Raw genomic sequence first — 21,086 nt, forward strand, 5'->3', positions numbered from 1 at the left:
CTTTCCATTCCGTCCGTTTCACCTATCTTACATTATTCCTACCCCCAATAAATTTTACTTCTCTTGTTTCCTTAACTTCCCTCCCCTCTGCTTTCCTCTCCTATGTATAAATTTAAATTTTAATAAAAACAGTTGAAACAAAAAATATGTTCGAGTTCCAACAGCTGCATGTTCTGTGGCTGTTAGCCGCAACACATGTAGGGATTGCCTAACAAACCGACACCCAAACACATGCAGGGATTGCCTAACAAACCGACACCCACAACACAGCACATGCAGGGATTGCCAACAACTGTGAGACATGCAGGCGTGGGGACTCAAACAAATTTTTCGAGCACGCCAAAGACACTCGGTTAGCACACTAGCGTGCTCAGATAACGCCTTATCCAAGCACGTGCGCTCATCACCACTCATATAGAAGCAGGACAGAAAGCATTTGGCATGTGTTTCGCTTTATTTAAAGTCCATATGGAGTAGTCACATCATGAGCAGAGAAAGAATGGAAATGGCAGTATCCTAACAGTAATTTATACACTGTTAGAATTTAGCATGTTCCAGACAACTGTTTAATATGTGTGGGTTTTAGGCCATGTACAAATAATGTATAACATGCGCTTTATTTTTTGCCACGATTTTCCAAAAACATGCTAAAATTGCCATGTTTTTACAATATTTTTTAAAATACAAGCAAAAAAAAAACTACATCCCAAAAGGATCATGTGAACACAGCCTTAGAGTGTAATTCTCTTTACAGCACATAAAAATGCTCATATTGAAATTAATGGTCATGATTATGATAATTCTAAATATTATTTTCTTTAATTTTCTAGTAACCACAGTGATGAAGATGATCTTCCTCCAGCCCTGGCTGCAGTCGCTGCAGAATCAGCTGCAGAACAGAGGGTTGCTCTTCTTCTGGCTTCTGCTGGAAACTCCCAGGCATCATCTATTGAGAAGGTCTATAATACTGTGTGATGATATTTCTAAAATTAGTGTGGGTCTGACAAAGTTACAAATTTAAAAGAAGCTGTTGTAAGTGGTTTGATACAGCAATAGTAGTCATTTTAATGGACTGCAAAAAAGTAAAAAAACAATCCTCCCGATAATGACTTGGATTTTATAATTTACTAGCTGAAGAGCCCAGCGTTGCCTTGGCATAGTAACAAACTGTGGTTAGTTATAACAAATTATAATGATTATATTGCACATAAAAACATTTCACATCATATATTCAACACTACAGATTTGCAACACAAATTAAATGATTACCCAAGTATTGATAGCATTTTATTTTCAACTCATTCAAGATTTTTTGTTTTTCCTTTCGGTGCAAAGATGAACAGATTTTTGGCAGTTCCAACTCTTGAACAGACCACGTAAAGTTGACCATGAGAAAAGCATGGAGATTGCAAATCAATCCCTACTACTTTCAAGGACTGTCCCTGAGCATTGATAATGGACATTGCAAATAGCAGTTGAACTGGAAACTGGAGGCGTTTAAAATCGAAAAACAAATAAGATGGAATGAGTGGAATTCTTGGAATGAAAATGTTCTCTCCTTTGGCACATCCTGTTTCTGAGCTGTGTATCTAACCCTAACCTGTGTGATCATGTCTGCTGAGCTCTGTATCTAATCCTCTCCTGTGTGATACTTTCTGCTGAGCTGTGTATCTAATCCTATCGTGTGTTACTGACTGCTCAGCCGTGTATCTAATCCTATCCTGTGTGATACTGACTGCTGAGCAGTGTATCTAATCCTAACCTGTGTGATACCGTCTGCTGAGCCATGTATCTAATCCTATCCTGTGTGATACTGACTGCTGAGCTGTGTATCTAATACTATCCTGTGTGATACTGACTGCAGAGCCGTGTATCTAATCCTATTCTGTGGGATACTGTCTGCTGAGCCGTGTATCTAATACTATTCTGTGTGATCCTGTGTGCTGAGCTGTGTATCAAATCCTATCCTGAGTGATACTGCCTGCTAAGCCATGTATCTATTCCTATCCTGTGTGATACTGACTGCTGAGCTGTGTATCTAATCCTATCCTGTGTGATACTGACTGCTGAGCCGTGTATCTCATCCTATCCTGTGTGATACTGGGCTCCCCCTGCAGTCTGTGTCAGAGGGTGGTCTGTGTTGGCACGGTAATAAATTGTGTTATTTCCAGCTTTACAGAAGGACGATAACACTATAGAAATTATAAGAATAATAGGCCAAATTGTTTGGTGAATTGGAACGTGCGGGGTGAAAATTTCACCTCACAGCATAGCCTATGACGCTCTCGGGGTCCAGACATGTGACTGTGCAAAATTTTGTGGCTGTAGCTGCGACGGTGCAGATGCCAATCCCGGACATACATACATACATACACTTTTTCCCCATTATGTACCTAGGGGCAAAATTGTTTGGTGAATTGGAACGCGCGGGGTTAAAATTTCACCTTACGACATAGCCTATGACGCTCTCGGGGTCCAGACGTGTGACTGTGCAAAATTTTGTGGCTGTAGCTGTGACGGTGCAGATGCCAATCCCGGACATACACACATACATACATACAAACATACACACACATATTGAGCTTTATATATTAGATTTTGAATATTTTGCTAAAGTTTCACAAAGTCAAAGCACAATATAGACACAACTCAAAACATATGGAAGAAGCAGTCAGCAAATGCAGGCACAAACTGAATAAAATACATGGGCTCAATAGATCATCAATGTTTATGCGCCCATGCACTAGTGCTCTGCCGTGTGTTGGCAGCGGTCTCGGTTCCTGAGCCCACATCAAAATCAGGTAGCTGGCATATGAATCTACTAAGCTAGATTCTGCAATATATTCACTCCTAATCAGATAGCTAAACATTGCTACCAACATTTTTATAAGGCACATTATAAAAGACTTCACGGGTAAACAACAATAATTCTTGCAAGTGCTGGACACCGCTCTCAGCCGGGATTTCTTGCAGTGTCCCTGGTGCTGAAGCAGAACTTCAGGTCTGAGGTAGTCCTTTGTTGAGGTTTGAGTAAAACCAAGAGAGAGCACCTTAAGAGGTGCAAACTATATACAGGAAAAAGTTTTCGGATCACTCCATGTTCATGATCGCTCAGTCTCTGTATCAGAGCAGATTAATGCCAAACTGAGGCAAGAAAAACAGAAGCAAACAAGGAGGGCACAACGGTGCCCATACCCTCCTGGGTAACAGTTCAGTCCTCCTGATTAGTATTGCCTTAAGCATCAGGTTTTTGTTGCTTGCATGGTGAAATGCGGGTGTCACGTGCCCCGTCCTGTGTGACACGGCCAGCAGGCCGGTAACTAATACAACAGGACACGGCACGTGTAATTGTCCAGTGTGACGCGGCCCGCAGGCCGGTAACTAATACAACAAGACAAAGGGGGATAGGGAAACATTTACAATGGAGGGCCCTGCAATAGGGAATGGGGAACGTGGAGACCTCCTGCACTCCCCTGAGTCAGTGTCCCTAACGCTCCTAACGTTCCCTATGCCGGCTTTGCACCGGGCGCCGCTCAGGAACCTGTAGCCCTGGCACACCCTACACCTATCTCTTGCTAGGGAGCTGGGTGGCGCAGGCACTGGCCCCACCGCTACACTAACACCAACATGAGGAAAAGTGACAAGCAGGGAACCATTTAGCTTTGCTCTGATGCACTTGCTCCTGGCAACAGAGACCAACACCTGAGTGCATCTTCCTTCACCGTGTCCAACACCTGGGTGCAGCTTTACAGCAACAGCGTCCAGCACTGAGTGCCGCCTTGGAGCAACAGAGTCCAGCACCTGAGTGCAGCTGTCCTGCAACCGAGTCCAGCAAACTGAGTGCAGCTCTACACCATAGCTGCCACTCCACCAAGCTTTGCAGGAATTCTTCACTGACACCATAGCTGCCACTCCAACATGCTTTACACGAACTCCTCGCTGACACCATGGCTGCCACTCCAGGACTCTGAATGAGCCGCCCTGGACTCTCCTCCAGCTCCCCATCCAGCTCCTTCCTTCACCCAGGATGGTTGGAAAGCCCAACAATAATAATATCACCAACGTGAGTGAGCACTACTGACACACCTTTATAGTGCAAACACACCTGTTAGTAATTCCCGTGCAATTACTCTAACCACCACCGGGGGCAAACTATCTCTAAAAACACCAGTGCAATGACCATACTGGCCACCGGGGCAAAACTATCTCTAAGCACAAGTGCAATGACCATACTGACCACCGGGGACAAAGCCAACCCTGAGCAAAACAGCTCACAAGAAAAAAAAGGTTACTTGTGCATTTAATCTGTCAAATCCACCCTGGATCATGACAGCGGGGATGATGAATCTCTGGTAGGGGAATTCCGTGATGCAAGGTAACACCCACCAGCAGTTCAGGTTCCTCCACCAAGGTTTGGGTAGCTTGTTCGGGCACTTTAGGGTTACATTGAACTGTAGTTGTAGATAATGCAGTAGGTATCGACATTACAGCTGGCGGTACCCAAGGGGTTAACGAACAGGCCGTTGATACTGCAGCCATACCTACCAGTGGTGTCATCTTGTTATCAGCTTTCTCTTCTGTGGAGATCAGGGGTTGCCGGAGGGGACGCGGCTTCACCAAATGCTCTCCTTTCCACAGGGACATTTTCCACTTCTCCATTGCTGTCAGCTTAGCGTCTTGGAATTGAGAACACAACTCCTCCATTTGTTCCATGAGGAGTACCAGCCTGTTGCACGTGGTGGACGGGAACTCAGGGGTCTCCCTGGCTTCAGTGGCGGCGGTCGTACTTGACGCTTCCCGGTGATGTTTTGGCTCCGGTGCAGGCACTGGACGGCAGCCGGTGGCAGCGGTGGTTGTTGGAGCTGTCTGGTCAGCGGGCGGCGACTGGGGTGGAGCTGATGCTGGTTCAGGGTCTGCTGAGGCCTTCGGTGGGACCTGCGTGGCCACGCCAGGCCCAGGCAGGAACACAATCTCTACTTCATAGTCAGCTTCCGGGCCCTCAGGTAACTCCTCCTGGCAGCCAGCGCCCAGCGGCGGTATCAGCAAGGAGGTGCTGGCGGGCGCTGCCGGTGGCATCGCAGCAGCCGCAGGTTTCACAGGTGCTGCCTGGGGGAGAACTGGTGCAGCCGTGGCGGGTACCGGTGGTGGAGGTACCATTTCTGCAGGTCCCTCCTGGATGCGCAGAGCCTCCTGCTTCAGCCGCAGGCTGCGGTTCAGCATTGCGATCTCTTCTAATTGCTGACGGTCCATCACAGAAGCAGGGCTGGAGCCTTCAACTAGTGCGCTGGGGAAGGCAAACTCCTCTTCCTCGCACTCTTCAGGTCTCCGTCCTTCCTTCATGGCGTCCTGGCTTCTCTCTGGGCTCCCTTCCCGCCTCACAGCTCTGCTCCTCCTTCCTGGGGCGGTGCCTTCTTCCTCTTCCTCCATACCAAGCCAGTATACGAACCCCTCTGGGGGTGGGCCATGTTGCTGTTGCATAGAAGTTCAGGCAGGGGAGGCCCAGGACTGTTCGTGCTCTTTTCTTAGGGCCACCCATGTTGTCATGCCTTTCTTCACCGTGCTGGCGGCCATTTTGAGAGTCCATTTTACAGTCTATCATTTTGGTTATATTGCACATTTTCAGCAATATCCAATGTAATAAATCTTCAGCACACAGGACCCGGTGGTACCGGGCTTCATCATCCTGTTCCTGATGCCAAAATTTGACTCGCCCCGAGAGGCCGTGGGGTACTCAGTGCTGGGCCCGTTGATTTCAATGGGAGATGTCACAGTGGCAGTGACCCGGTCCGTGGCCTCAGGCAGTCAATGTAAAAGGGGTAGAGTGATGGGGATAAAGTTATTGAGATGATTCGTGATGCCACCTGTGGTTTCTGGTCAGTTTGATCAGCGCTGCAGGGTTGCTTCTCTGGGACAGATGGTGTGGTGCAGCAATGATGATGAAGCTCCCCACAGGTAGAGCTGTGGTCCCAGGGCAGTAGTAATAGGTGTTAAGGTAGATGGTGCAGTGTTAGGCACAGAGATGTAGCAGTGCTAGATGAGTGGTCGCAGGAATAAGTGGAGGACACAAGGGCTTGTAGTTCCAAGGCTTTACTCACAGTCTGTTGCGAATACAGATGTCCACTTCAGTGGCGTGTCCTCCAGGTCAGGGGCTCAGCCAACTCCCAGGCAAGATAGAGTACACCTTTCCAGCACTCCTCCAACATATGCCTTTCCTGAACGTCTCCTCACTAGCGCCTAAACTGAAGTACTTGTATTTGTGAATTAAACTCAAGTTCCTCCTTCTAGATGTTACTTGGAACTCCACTCGTATGGCAGATAGCTGTAGCCCGCTTCGGCGACTTCCTACTCTCAGGTCCCGGCTCACACACGTTGCTATTGTGCCCCCGAGTCTTAGGTGGGAATAAAGTGGTGACAACTTCTATTCCTCCGGTTTCTGCTGCAGAACCATCAGAATCCATACAACTTAGGATACCGGACTCCGAACCATGCGCTTTAACTTAGGGAAGGGCTCTGCTCTCACCTTTGTCCTCAGTTCTCTTCTCCCCTTGTTTCATACTAATCTATCTTCCTTCTGAAGAATTAGGCTTCCTTCCACTCCATCCCTCTCTGGGGATCTTCTCTCTCTAACTGCGCCTTTCCTAATCTTCATCCGCTCTTTTGTGCAGTCTAAGCTCCACCCGCTTCCCCAGCACCCTTCGTGAACCAAAGCAGCTGACTTACAGGGTGCTCCACTATTCTAAAGTGTCTGCGACTCGCCCCCAGAGGCTGTGGGGTACTCGGTGCCGGGCCCGTTGATTACAATGGGAGATGCCATAGTGGCAGTGACCCGGCTCGTGGCCTCAGGCGGTCAATGTAAAAGGGGGTAGAGTGATGGGGATAAAGTCATTGAGATGATTCGTGATGCCACCTGTGGTTTCTGGTCAGTTTGACCAGAGTTGCAGGGTTGCTTCTCTGGGACAGATGGTGTGGTGCAGCAATGATGTTGTAGCCCTCCCCAGGTAGGGCTGTAGTCCCAGGGCAGAGTAGATGAGGTTTGCAAATGAGGAGATAGTGAGAAGTAGATGGTGTAGTGTTAGGCACAGAGATGTAGCAGTGCTGAGTGGGTTGGCACAGGAAGAAGGCAATAAGGCAGATGAATGCAGTTCCAGTTCTTTTACTCACGTTCTTGGCACAGACAGGTGCCCGCTTCAATGCTGCAGTCTCCAGATCAGGGGCTCAGCTAACTCCCAGGCAGATGGAATTAACCTCTCCAGCTCTCCTTTTGTGTGCCTGTTCTGAACATCTCCTCACTAGAGCTTATACTGAAGTACTTGTGGTTGTGTGTTAAACACAAGTTCCTCCTTTCAGATGTTCCTTTGAACTCTACTTGTACAGCAGACAGCTGTAGCCTGCTTTGGGGACTCCTTGCTATCAAGTCCTGGCTCCCAGCCATGCACTTAGAACTTGAGGAAGGGCTCCACTCCGACCCTAGTCCTTAGTTCTCTTCTTCTCCTTACGTTCCGCACTAATCTTTCTTCCTTCTGGAGAATCAGGCTTTCTATTTCTCTTTCCCGTGCCAGCAGCTCCAGGTCACTGAAGTCTGCTGCAGCACCTCCTTCACTACATCCCTCTCAGGGGATCTTCTCTCACAGACTGACCTTTTCCTAATATCCTCCCACTCTCATGTGCAGTCTAAGCTCCACCCACCTCCCAGCACTCTTCCTGTTCCAAGCAGGGAGCCACCAAAGGTGCTTTGCTACACTACTATGTTGTGTGGGATGCAGGTGTTGGAGGCTGGTCAGGTGTTACCATCTTACCTGGATAGTGGGGTACCACACCTCAGGAGGAGGTGCAGTACCTCTGTGGCGACTGAACCCTCAGGGGCGCCACATACCCCCTCCGTTAACCGCAGCATGTCCGTGGGCTGTAAACAAATGAGTAGTAAGATGTTACATAAGGAACATACAAAATTTTTAAAATGCATTTTAACAAGTAAACAATTTTTAAACTAAACTTCCCACTATGGGAGGAACTGATTCTTAAACGTTGCAGAACAAGACTACCTATAATTTAACATTTTACCTAATTTAAAGTGCTATTGGCAGTAACCATTTCTAAGAAGTTCACTACCAGTTCAAGTATTACTATTTTCACTTCAACACCTTTTTCTTTTGTCATTCACATTTTCACATTCTGCTGTTTCTTCTAGACGCATAGGTGACAACCGCTAATTCCTGGTTCGTCACCGGAATTCAAAATTTTTATTCAGAGTTTCACATTATTTTTTTTTTTTATTAAAACATTACTACCAACTAAATTCTATAGAAAATCTATTCTAATGCCATAACTATACTCTACTGCTATCAACATTTTTATTAAAGACTACCACTACAACCTATTCTTGTAGAAGAAATGCTTTCACTATAAAATACTAAGCATTAATTATTATGACATTAAGGGCAATAATTCTTGGGTGATATAGACACTGGTCCGGCCAGTATGTCTTGCAGAGTATTTGGAGCAGAACCCCAGGTCTAAGGTAGTCCTTATTGTTAGGCGTCAGATTTCTGTCGCTGCACAGCCAGAATCCCGAGCCTTACTTCTGGCGGTCTCCCATTCCTCTACAGCCACAGAGGAGCTTGCTCAGCAAACTCGGTCCCGGCGCTCTGCCCAGACCAGCTCCGTGGGTTTGCTTGCTGCTGCCACCTCTGGCACAGCTATGGCAATGCATACTGCTCAGCAGCGAGATTCTCCAGGTACTAAGTCTTCATGTCGGGCCACTGAGCATGCCCTTGGCGTGATCTCCCATTGGAGATCAAAGGTCACGTGCTCCGGTCCTGCTTGTGTTCGGATTGGCCCATCCGAGAAGCCAGAAAGGTCCCGGACGCTCGCGGCTATAAAAGGTTTGCATGGCCGCTCGGCCATGCGCTAGGATAGCCAATATTTTCTGACTATAAGGAGTGAGTGATGGATGCACGTATGAATGTCTCTGGTGACTGACTCATTATGAAACCTCTACCCTTGGAATGCATGTGTTGTGCAGCCTAGCCTGCTAGCGCCCAGGCTTAAGCGTAGGTAGGACAGAGTTGAGTCAGATATTAGTCACTATCAGTGACTCGGCACACCTCAGAGCAAGTGCTCCGCACTCCTTAGCCAGCGTCTATAGCGGCGTTCGTGGCAGCGACGCTGCACGCTCAGTGGCCTAGAAGGACTCTAACCCCATGCCTTGGGGTGGAGTTCTGTGGCTGTTTGCTGTGCGCTCTGTGGCCGGGCTCTGTGAGCTAAACAGGCTCTGGCATTCACTTTCAAGTGGCTGTGCGGTTCTGTGAAGTAACATAATCCGCTCCTGTTCACACTGGGTGACGTAACCCACGTGTGACTGTTTTCACGCCACTCTTCCCTTAAGCCATTACCTAGCAGCAGTGTACCATCTCTGCACGGTGGACCCCGGGCTGCGAACGCACTCTCTACTATTTTATAATCTTGTGCGTTCCGCCAGCCCTAACATTATCCTAGTGCCAGGGTCTGGCTAGTAATGGCGGACGAACAGCGACTGCATAGATACATCCAGCAGCTGGAGGGTAGGTTGGCAGGGCTAGAGCGTTTCACCTCAGCTGTGGATGTTACTTCGGTCGCCGTCCAAGCAGCTAGAGGCTGTCGCCCGTGTCTCCACGGCCAGTCCTGCCCCGATTTTGTCCTGCCTCCCGCTGCCCGAGAAGTTCTCGGGCGATAGTGCTTCATGCAGGGGTTTCGTGAGTCAGTGCTCCATTCACCTGGAGTTGCTGGCCACACGATTTCCCTCCGAGCGGGCCAAGGTGGGGTTTATCATCTCCCTCCTGTCAAGCAGGGCCCTGGAGTGGTCCACCCCACTGTGGGAGCGCGGGGATCCCCTGGTACAGAGTGCCACCCATTTCCTGGTCACTCTGAAGCAGGTGTTCCTGGGTCCTCGGGTCACGCACGACACTGCACTTCAGTTGCTGGCCCTGACCCAGGGTGCGTCCTTGGTCAGCCAGTATGCCATCCTCTTCAGAACTCTGGTCTCAGAGTTGGAGTGGCCAGATAAGGTTCTCATACCCATATTCTGGAGAGGCCTGGATGATCATGTCAAAGACGCCCTGGCCACCAGGGAGGTGCCCACCACTTCAGAGGAGCTCATTACGGTCGCTACCCGAATAGACATTTGCTTCACGGAGTGAGGGCTGGAGCATTCCAGGTCCCGCCAACATTATAAGTTGGCTCCAATTTTGACAAGACCTCTGGAACCTTCCGGTCAGCCTCCCTAGCCTCCAGAGGCCATGGAGGTGTCCCACACGGGGTCCAGGACCCGGTCTGCGCGGGTACCTCCAGTCTGCTTCCGCTGTCGGCAGACTGGGCATCTTGCTAACCAGTGCCCACAGCGCTCGGGAAACGCTCCCGTCTAGTGGTTATCGGAGGGGGCCTACTAGACACCATGACTTTCTCCTCCAAGCTCCTATTTAAAGGGGCATTAGAATTTAACTCCTCCACTCTGATGGTGGAGGTTTGTGTGGACTCAGGGGCGGAGGGCAATTTCATGTCATCTGCCTTCGCTCAACAACACGCAGTCCCCCTGGTCTTGCTACCTCAACCAGTCACCATCAGAGTGGTGAATCTGGCGACACTCCCGTCCCAAATCACCCACCAAACGGCTCCACTGAGACTCTCTTTGCCTCCTTCTCATCAGGAGATGCTGTCTCTCCTTGCTATGCCTGAAGGGATCGACCAGGTCCTCCTAGGGGTTCCCTGGTTGCGATCTCACTCTCCCCATATAGAGTGGTCTTCGGGAAAAATCCTCAGTTGGAGCAAGGCTTGCTAGGGTAGGTGTCTGATGGACTGCGAACAGGTCGCCACTTCTGAGGTTCCTGCAGATCTCTCCTTGCTTCCCAAGCAATATCGACAGTATGCAGACGTATTCTCCAAGAAGGCGGCAGAGACCCTTCCACCGCACCGCCCATACGACTGTCCTATTGACCTCTTGCCTGGTGCTGAGCCTCCCCGGGACCCGGGGTCGAGTATATCCACTATCTCTCCCAGAGACAGAGGCCATGTCTCAGTATACCAGGGAGTATCTGGCAAGAGGATTCATTAGGAAGTTGGTGTCTCCGGCGGGTGCGGGATTCTTCTTTGTCCAAAAGAAGAATGGAGAATTACGTCCATGCATCGATTACAGGGGTCTTAACGCTATAACCATTAAGAACAAGTATCCTTTGCCCCTGATATCGGAACTGTTTGATAGGCTACGGGGAGCGAGAGTGTTTACTAAGCTCGATCTGCGGGGAGCCTATAACCTGATTCGCATCCGTGAGGGGGACGAATGGAAGACGGCTTTTAACACCAGAGACGGGCACTATGAATACCTAGTGATGCCCTTCAGGCTATGTAATGCGCCAGCCATCTTCCAAGACTTTGTGAACGACATCTTCTGGGATATGCTTACCACCTCGGTAGTAGTCTATCTGGATGATATTCTCATTTACTCTCCAGATATTGACTCCCACTGTAGAGATGTTCGCAAAGTTTTCGATCTCCTGCGGGCCACTCTCTTTATGCCAAATTGGAGAATTGTGTGTTTGAGCAGGAGTCCTTGCCTTTCCTGGGCTACATCATCTCAGCCCAGGGTTTGGCCATGGATCCTGCCAAGCTACGGGCAGTGATGGATTGGCAGGAACCCCATTCTCTCAAAGCGGTGCAGCGATTTATGGGGTTCATAAATTACTATCGCCAATTCATTCCCCATTTCTCAACTTTGGTCGCACCCTTGGTTGCCCTCATCAAGAAGGATGCAAATCCCAAACTGTGGTCGGAGACTGTCTCCAAGGCCTTCACCTCCATTAAGTCCCACTTCACTAGCGCTCTCATTCTACATCGCCCTGATGTAAATAAGCCATTCATCCTGGAGGTGGATGCCTCCTCCGTCGGTGCTGGAGCAGTCCTTTTTCAGAAGGACTCGCAAGGTCGGAAGCACCCATGCTTCTTCTCTAAGACTTTCACACCGGCGGAGAGGAATTATTCCATCGGGGACAGGGAGTTGCTAGCAATGAAGCTGGCCTTCTCAGAGTGGAGACACCTCCTGGAGGGGGCTCGCCACCCATTCCAGGTGTTCACTGACCACAAAAATTTGGTCTATTTACAGACAGCCCAGCGGCTGAATTCTCGCCAGGCGAGATGGTCCTTGTTCTTCTCCCGATTCCATTTCACGCTGCATTTTCTCTCCGGGGAGAAGAACGTCCGGGCCAATGCTCTTTCCCGCTCCGTGGTGTCATCGGAGGAGGAGGAGCCTCGGTTGATAGTCCCATCAGAGAGCCTGAGGACCGTGGCTCCGGTTGCTCTCGAGTCTGTACCTCCGGGCAAGACTTTAGTTCCTGCCCATCCACGACCGGAGGTCCTCTCTTGGGCCATTCGTCCAGAGTGGGTGGCCATTTTGGGATCAAACGGACCTCTGAACTCCTGGCGAGGACGTACTGGTGGCCGCATATGGCCCATGACGTCAGGGACTATATTCAGGCGTGCGTCTCTTGCGCCCAGAATCGGTCCTCTCAGCAGCGGCCCGCTGGGTTACTTTATCCTCTGCCCGTTGCAGACAGGCCCTGGGAGATGGTCGGCATGGACTTTGTGGTGGGTCTGCCCAAGTCGAGCGGCAGCACTGTCATTTAGGTGGTGACCATCATTTCTCCAAGATGGTGCATCTGGTACCACTCTCTCGGCTACCATTGGCACGGGGTCTGGCAGCGTTGTTTATTAAACATGTTTTCCGCCTGCATGGCATGCCGGATAAAATTGTCAGCGACCGGGGTCTTCAGTTTGCGTCTCGGTTCTGGAGAGAGCTCTGTTCTCTGCTCAGCATTGAGCTAAATCTCTCCTCGGCCTATCATCCCGAGACGAATGGGTTAGTTGAGAGAGCTAACCAGACCCTGGTGACATATCTGCGACATCCTAGCTGCCATGGGCGGAGTTCGCCTTAAACAACGCTGTGGCTGACTCCACCGGTCAGACCCCATTCCTCCTAAATTACGGTCAGCATCCGCGCATCCCCGTGCCCATGCCCGTGTCATCCGCCGACTCTAGGGTGGCAGACTGGGTGGTGGAGGCACGTGACATTTGGGATCACACGCAGGATGCTATCCGGCCTCCAAGGAGAGAGTGAGGTCCTCTGCTGATTCTCGCCGGTGCCCAGCTCTGACCTTCGCTCCTGGCGACTTAGTGTGGCTCTCCGCTCGAAGCATCAGGCTGCGGGTGGAACCCGCTAAGTTCTCACAGCGCTATATTGGCCCTTTCAAGGTCCTCGAGCAGGTTAACCCTGTGGTCTACCGTCTGGCCCTTCCACCACATTTGGCTATCTCAGACACGTTTCATGTGTCTCTCCTTAAGCCGGTTCACATGTCCCGGTTTTCTGAGCCATCTGCCAGGACATCAGACCTGTCGTCTGACGAGTTTGAGGTCAATGCCATCGTGGGATGCAAGGTGATGCGGGGCAAAAAGTTTTACTTGGTGGATTGGAAGGGTCATGGTCTAGAGGCTCCGACTTGGGAGCCAGTGGAGAACATCCATGCTCCTCTTCTCATTGCAGAGTTTGAGCGGAATGAGGCTCAGAGAGGAGGGTGCTCTAGGAGGTGGGGTAATGTTAGACGTCGGATTTCTGTCACTGCACAGCCAGAATCCCAAGCCTTACTTCCGGCGGTCTCCCATTCCTCTACAGCTGCAGAGGAGCTTGCTCAGCAAACTCATCGGTCCCGGCGGTCTGCCCAGACCAGCTCCGTGGGTTTGCTTGCTGCTGCCACCTCTGGGACAGCTATGGCAATGCATGCTGCTCAGCAGTGAGATTCTCCAGGTACTAAGTCCTCATGTCGGCCCACTGAGCATGCCCGTGGTGTGATCTCCCATTGGAGATCGAAGGTCACGTGCTCAGGCCCTGCTTGTGTTTGGATTGGCCCATCCGAGATGCCAGGAAGGTCCCGGACGCTCGCGGCTATAAAAGGTTTGCATGGCCACTCGGCCATGCGCTAGGATAGCCAGTATTTTCTGACTATAAGGAGTGAGTGATGGATGCACGTATGAATGTCTCTGGTGACTGACTCATTATGAAACCTCTACCCTTGGAATGCATGTGTTGTGCAGCCTAGCCTGCTAGCGCCCAGGCTTAGGCATAGGTAGGACAGAGTTGAGTCAGGTATTAGTCACTATCAGTGACTTGGCACGCGTCAGAGCAAGTGCTCCGCACTCCTTAGCCAGCGTCTATAGCGGCGTTCATGGCAGCGACGCTCAGTGGCCTAGAAGGACTCTAACCCCGTGCCTTGGGGTGGAGTTCTGTGGCTGTTTGCTGTGCGTTCTGTGGCCGGGCTCTGTGAGCTAAACAGGCTTCGGCATTCACTTTCAAGTGGCTGTGCGGTTTTGTGAAGTAAAAGAATCCGCTCCTGTTCACACTGGGTGACGTAACCCACGTGTGACTGTTTTCATGCCGCTCTTCCCTTCCGCCATTACCTAGCAGCAGTGTACCACCTCTGCACGGTGAACCCCGGGCTGCGAACGCACTCTCTACTATTTTATAATCTGGTGCGTTCTGCCAGCCCTAACACTTATTTGAAGAAGGTTCATGTAAAACCAAGAGAGAGCACCTTAAGAGGTGCAACTATTTACAAGAAAGTTTGTGAATCATTTCAAGTTCATGATCTCTGCAGTTCTGTATAAAAGGGAAAAACTGATGCCAAAGACAAGGCAAAACTGGAATCAAGGCAAACAATGGGGTACAACAGTGCCAATACCCTCCTGGGTAACAGTTCAGTTAGTTGCAGTCATTTTTAGTGCTTTTCTCCTCCTGAGGTGGTGGAAGCAGATTTCTTTTGCTTCCAGGGAAGACTGTCTGGATGTCCACCTCCAGGCGGATTAACAAACTGCAGATACTCTTCCTCCCAAGGAGTTAGATGGGTGGCTGCCCGTGCACATGGGGTGGCAGCTGGTCTTTGAGCAGGAGCTGCCTGCGAGGGTAGCACAGCAGCTTCAGGTGGTATCTCTGCTGCCCTGATTTTTGGTCGCTTGCATGGTAAAACTTGGGTGCTACCACTTGATGGCTGTGCAAGCACAGGACCATTTCTGTCCATAGGCACCTTGCCTAGCACCAGGATCATGGATTTCACACCCGGTGTCTGTGTGGCTGGTGTGCACTGTGTTGGTGGGGGTGCAGCTGGTGTCACTGCTGCTATGGACATGGGGGCTGCAGTGACTGTTGGGATAGGCGGGGACCTGATGGGGCCTGACAGGGTTTCCCAGGACTTAGGGGCGACGGCAGTACCTTTTTCCTCATGGCCGTTCAGGTCCTCCGCAGGTGTTGGCAGCAGGTTGGGTGTAGCATCCTCCACAGTGATGTCGGTCCCTGGACCCGTGGATATCACCTCCTGGCAGGCGGCGGTGTCCGGCAGCGATGCCAGGGTGGAGGCGGCAGCAAACGCTGGCGGCGATGAGGCTGGTGCAGTGGTGACGGGTACCTCCTCAGCAGGCCCCTCCTGAGTGCGCTGCCTCAGCTGCTTCAGCAAGGCCTGCCTCAGCTGCAGGTTGTCATTCAGCTAGGCAATCTCTTCCTCCAGCTGCTCCAGGTACATGGTTTCCAGCGGGCCAGTGCTTGTGACTATTGCGCCGGTGGAGGTGTTCTTCTCCGTTATCTCCTGGCCTCCGTCCTCCTTCCATCATGGCGTCCTGGCGTTCTTGCTTCTCTCTGGGCTCCTTTCCCGCCACAGGGCTTTGCTCCTCCTTCCTGGGGCAGCGTCATCTTCCTCTGCCTCCATACCAAGCCAGTATACGAACCCCTCTGGGGGAGGGCCATGTTCTTGTTGCATAGAAGTTCAGGAAGGGGAGGCCCAGGACAGTTCGCGCTCTTTTCTTAGGGCCACCCATGTTGTCACGCCCTTCTTCACCGCACCGGCGGCCATTTTGAGAGTCCATTTTACAGTCTATCATTTTGGTTGGTTGTTTTGCACATTTTCAGCAATTTTAAGTCCAATAAATCTTCAGCACACGAGACCCGGTGGTATCGGGCTTCGTCATCCTGTTCATGACGCCAAAATTGACTCGCCCCCAGAGGCCGTGGGGTACTCGGTGCCGGGCCTGTTGATTACAATGGGAGATGTCACAGTGGCAGTGACCCGGCCGTGACCTCAGGCGGTCAATGTAAAAGGGGGTAGAGTGATGGGGATAAAGTCATTAAGATTATTCGTGATGCCACCTGTGGTTTCTGACCAGTTTGACCAGCGCTGCAGGGCTGCTTCTCTGGGACAGATGGTGTGGTGCAGCAATGATGTTGTAGCCCTCCACAGGTAGGGCTGTAGTCCCAGGGCAGAGTAGATGAGGTTGGCAAATGAGGAGATAGTGAGGAGAAGTAGATGGTGTAGTGTTAGGCACTGAGATGTCAAATTTTTTGTGGAACTAGTTTATGGACTGTAGTGCACTGCTTGATAGAATACCGAATCCAAACTATGTTGAAAGATTGATCATTTATTTCCCAACGCGTTTCGAAGTAGATATTACTTCTTCCTCAGGGGATGACATATATGAACTGAAAACTGGTGCCAATGATCACATGTTATATGGCAAAAAGTCAAAGTTCAAACACAAAGAAATAACATGAAATGTCATAATAATCAATCTTTAACTGATAGAATGAATAATTCTTTTAATTAATTTGCAGAAAAAAGGCTTGAAAAGACGAAATGATGAAAAATGCAAAAAAAGAAGGATTATATATAAAAAATCGAACTAATGCCGAAATGAGTGTAAACTGATTAAATTTGCTGATGACACAAAGCTAGGAGGGATAGCTAATACTAGAGAAGAGAGAGAGGATTCAAAAAGATATAAATAAACTGGAGCAGTAGGCAGCAACTAACAGAATGGTTTTTAACAGGGAAAAATGCAAAGTACTACATCTGGGCAATAAAAATGAAAAAAGCTTATACTGAATGGGAGGAATAGGGCTAAGCAACAGCACATGTCAAAAAGACTTGGGTATACTAATAGATCACAGACTGAATATGAGTCAACAGTGTGATGCAGCAGCAAAAAAGACAAATGCAATTCTAGGATGTATTAACAGAAGCATACAGTCTAGATCACGTGAAGTCATTATTTCCCTCTACTCCTCTTTGGTCAGACTTCATCTGGAATATTGTGTCCAGTTTTGACCACCACATTTTAAAAAAGACATCAACAAACTGGAGCAAGTTCAGAAAAGAGCGACCAGAATGGTGACCAGTCTGCAAACCCTGTCTTATGAGGAAAGGTGGCAGGATTTGGGAATGTTTAGTTTGCAAAAGAGAAGACTGAGAGGAGACTTAATAGCTGTCTACAAATATCTAAAGGGCTGTCACATTGTAGAAGGATCAACTTTATTCTCATTTGCACAAGGAAAGACTAGAAGCAATGGGATGAAACTGAATGGGAGGAGACACAGATTAGATATTAGAAAAAACTTTTTGACAGTTAGAGTGATCAATGAATGGAACAAGCTGCCACGAGAAGTGGTGAGTTCTCCTTCAATGGATGTCTTCAAACAGAGGCTGGACAGACATCTGACTGGGATGATTTAGTGAATCCTGCTTTGAGCAGGGGGTTGGACCAGATGGCCCAGGAGGTCCCTTCCAACTCTGCGATTCTATGATTCTATGATTCTATGAGGAAAAGTAACGATGATCCAACATCCAAACCGCCACACCAGAACAAGAATATGTCCCCAGAGGGAGAAAAGGAGGAAGACAGACAAAAAAGCTTGTATATATATATATATATATATATATATAAAGAAAGAAAAAAAAGAAAAAAGAGAGTGGGGTTATATATATAGTGATTAAAATATATAAAAAATGTATATTGTAATAAAAATGATAATACATACTTAATAAAAACGAGTGTGCGTCCATTGATTCATGTCAGAATTTAACCATTAAGCATTTATTTTGCTCCGAAGTCAAAAAACAATTGGTAGCAACTGGCCAGAAAAACTGACTCACAAGGAACTCAACCAGTGTTCCCAGAGAGGATCAAGATCGCTTCTCGGGTAATAATAATTGGGGTTTATCCTTCTCCTCAATATATGACAAGAATAATATTAATTTTCTGGATATAACTATTTTTATCAAGGATAATGTAATTTCAACCAAAACCTTTTTTTAAAAAAGTGGATATCAATTGCTATATACCCTTTAATAGTGGACATTATGGGAAATGGTTGAGGAACATCCCTGACAATCAATTTAGGAGGATCAGAAAAAATTGTTGCAATTTTGAGGATTTCAAAGACCAGGCTGATATTTTAAAAAATAGGTTTGAGGATAAAAAATATCCTAATAATTTGATTAAAAATGCCTATAGTAAATGTATCAATATATCGCAGGATTTTCTTATTAATGGACCAAAGACAGTGAAACCTGATAATAAAAAAATTCTGATTAATTTCATTACACAATACTGCGCTGAACATATAAAAATATGTAAGATTTTACATGACAATTGGTATATTTTACTAAGTGATCCCATTTTACAGAAATTTCTTCCCAGCAATCCAGGGATTACTTTTAGAAGAGCACCAACCATTAAGAGCCTGGTGGCCCCAAGTCGATTAAAAGCTAATCATAAACCCTCCTTTGTGGTCAATACTCCTGTAAAGGGTATTTATAGATGTGGGAGAAAAAATTGCCTCTGCTGCAATATTATTGCACATAAAGAAAAATGTATTAAATCATCTATTGCTAATGAATGTTTCCCTATCGTGGATTATCTGAGCTGTACCTCGGAATTTGTCATCTACCTTATTGAGTGTGAGTGCAAAAAACAGTATGTTGGGAGAACAACACAACCACTGCATTTGAGGATTAATTCGCATAGACATAACATTAATAAAGGTTTTTTACAGCATGGTCTTTCTAGGCATTTTGCAATTAAACATAATAAAAATTTCAATGGATTTAAAATCAGCCCAATTGAACACATTCCTGGTGATATCCCTGATAGAATCGGACATTTGAATAGAAAAGAGGTTTTTTGGATATACAGGTTAAACACTCTTAAACCCAATGGATTGAACGAAATCACGGAAGTATTCCTTTAAAATAATGAAAAAATATTATTTTTCGTTCATTATAATTTTTTCATATATATTTATACTAATTATTAATCCATTTTCATCAATTTTTAATTATAAATGTAATTTTTTATGTGCGATTTTTTATAATATATTATGTGTACAAAAAAAATTTTTCTTTGCATATATATATATGGTGTTTATTTATGTGTGACATGTGTATTAATTTCAGGTCCATTATGATAGTATTATTACTGTTAAAACTGAATTGGATTTTCTTCCTTCTCTGTTCTTAAATGGTGATACACAGGAAGCGATCTTGATCCTCTCTGGGAACACTGGTTGAGTTCCTTGTGAGTCAGTTTTTCTGGCCAGTTGCTACCAATTGTTTTTCGACTTCGGAGCAAAGTAAATGTTTAATGGTGAAATTCTGACATGAATCAATGGACGCACACTCGTTTTTATTAAGTATGTATTATCATTTTTATTACAATATACATTTTTTATATATTTTAATCAATATATATATAACCCCACTCTCTTTTTTCTTTTTTCTTTTTCTCTTTATATATATATGGAAGCTTTTTTGTCTGTCTTCCTCCTTTTCTCCATCTGGGACATATTCTTGTTTTGGTGTGGCGATTTGGATGTTGGATCATCGTTACTTTTCCTCATTTCGGCATTAGTTCAATTTTTTATATATAATACTTCTTTTTTTGCTTTTTCCGTCATTTCATCTTTTCAAGCCTTTTTTCTGCAAATTAATTAAAAGAATTATTCATTCTATCAGTTAAAGATTGATTATTATGACATTTCATGTTATTTCTTTGTGTTTGAACTTTGACTTTTTGTCGTATAACATGTGATCATTTTCAAATCCTGAATGTATATAACTTGAGACAGGTCTATCAGTTCATATAGGTCATCCCCTGAGGAAGAAGTAATATCTACTTCGAAACGCGTTGGAAAATAAATGATCAATCTTTCAACATAGTTTGGATTCGGTGTTCTGTCAAGCAGCGCATTCCAGTCCATAAACTAGTTCCACAAAAAATGTGATACTCTGGCGGTTACCAAGTTGACCTTTGGACGTGCAGCAAGCTGACTAGGGATCTTACATGCCTATTTCTCTCCTGTAAAGGGTGAGTGAATTTCTGTGATTTTCTTTCATTTTTTAACCCAGATAAGACCCTATTGCATTTTTCTTGTTCCTATAGATTTTATATATTGAGGCACAGAGATGTAGCAGTGCTGAGTGGGTTGGCGCAGGAAGAAGGCAATGAGGCAGATGAATGCAGTTCCAGTTCTTTTACTCACGTTCTTTGCACAGACAGGTGCCCGCTTCAATGCTGCGGTCTCCAGATCAGGGGCTCAGCCAACTCCCAGGCAGATGGAATTAACCTCTCCAGCTCTCCCTTTCATGTGCCTGTTCTGAACATCTCCTCACTAGCGCTTATACTGAAGTACTTGTGGTTGTGTGTTAAACCCAAGTTCCTCCTTTCAGATGTTCCTTTGAACTCTACTTGTATGGCAGACAGCTGTAGCCTGCTTCGGGGACTCCTTGCTATCAAGTCCCAGCTCACTCACATTGCTGTTGTGCCCCCAAATCTTAGGTAGGAATAAAGTGGTGACAACTTCTATTCCTCCGGTGTCTGCTGCAGGAACATCAGTATCCATACAACCTCAGAGACCGGAGCCCGGCCATGCGCTTTGAACTTGAGGAAGGGCTCTACTCCGACCCTAGTCCTTAGTTCTCTTCTTCTCCTTACGTTCCGCACTAATCTTTCTTCCTTCTGGAGAATCAGGCTTTCTATTTCTCTTTCCCGTGCCAGCAGCTCCAGGTCACTGAAGTCTGCTGCAGCACCTCCTTCACTCCATCCCTCTCAGGGGATCTTCTCTCACAGACTGACCTTTTCCTAATATTCTCCAGCTCTCATGTGCAGTCTAAGCTCCACCCACCTCCCAGCACTCTTCGTGTTCCAAGCAGGGAGCCACCAAAGGTGCTTTGCTACACTACTATGTTGTG

The 21,086-nt window shown here is 47.4% G+C and overlaps 1 protein-coding gene across 1 annotated transcript in view; it reads left to right on the forward strand.

The window, feature by feature from the left end:
• EPB41L4B (erythrocyte membrane protein band 4.1 like 4B) overlaps positions 1–1,610 on the forward strand; it is a 1,031,490-nt gene extending 1,029,880 nt beyond the window's left edge. Inside the window, exons 22-23 of the mRNA XM_073587745.1 lie at positions 831–957; positions 1,336–1,610. Of these exons, the coding sequence (XP_073443846.1) occupies positions 831–957; positions 1,336–1,380 (172 nt within the window). The 3' untranslated portion in view covers positions 1,381–1,610. The remainder of the gene's footprint in view (positions 1–830; positions 958–1,335) is intronic.
• The last annotated feature ends 19,476 nt before the right edge of the window (positions 1,611–21,086 follow it).

This window comes from Dendrobates tinctorius, unplaced genomic scaffold (assembly GCF_039654945.1).
Source record: "Dendrobates tinctorius isolate UK_male_01 unplaced genomic scaffold, ASM3965494v1 ptg000102l, whole genome shotgun sequence".
Taxonomy (NCBI): Eukaryota; Metazoa; Chordata; class Amphibia; order Anura; family Dendrobatidae; genus Dendrobates; species Dendrobates tinctorius.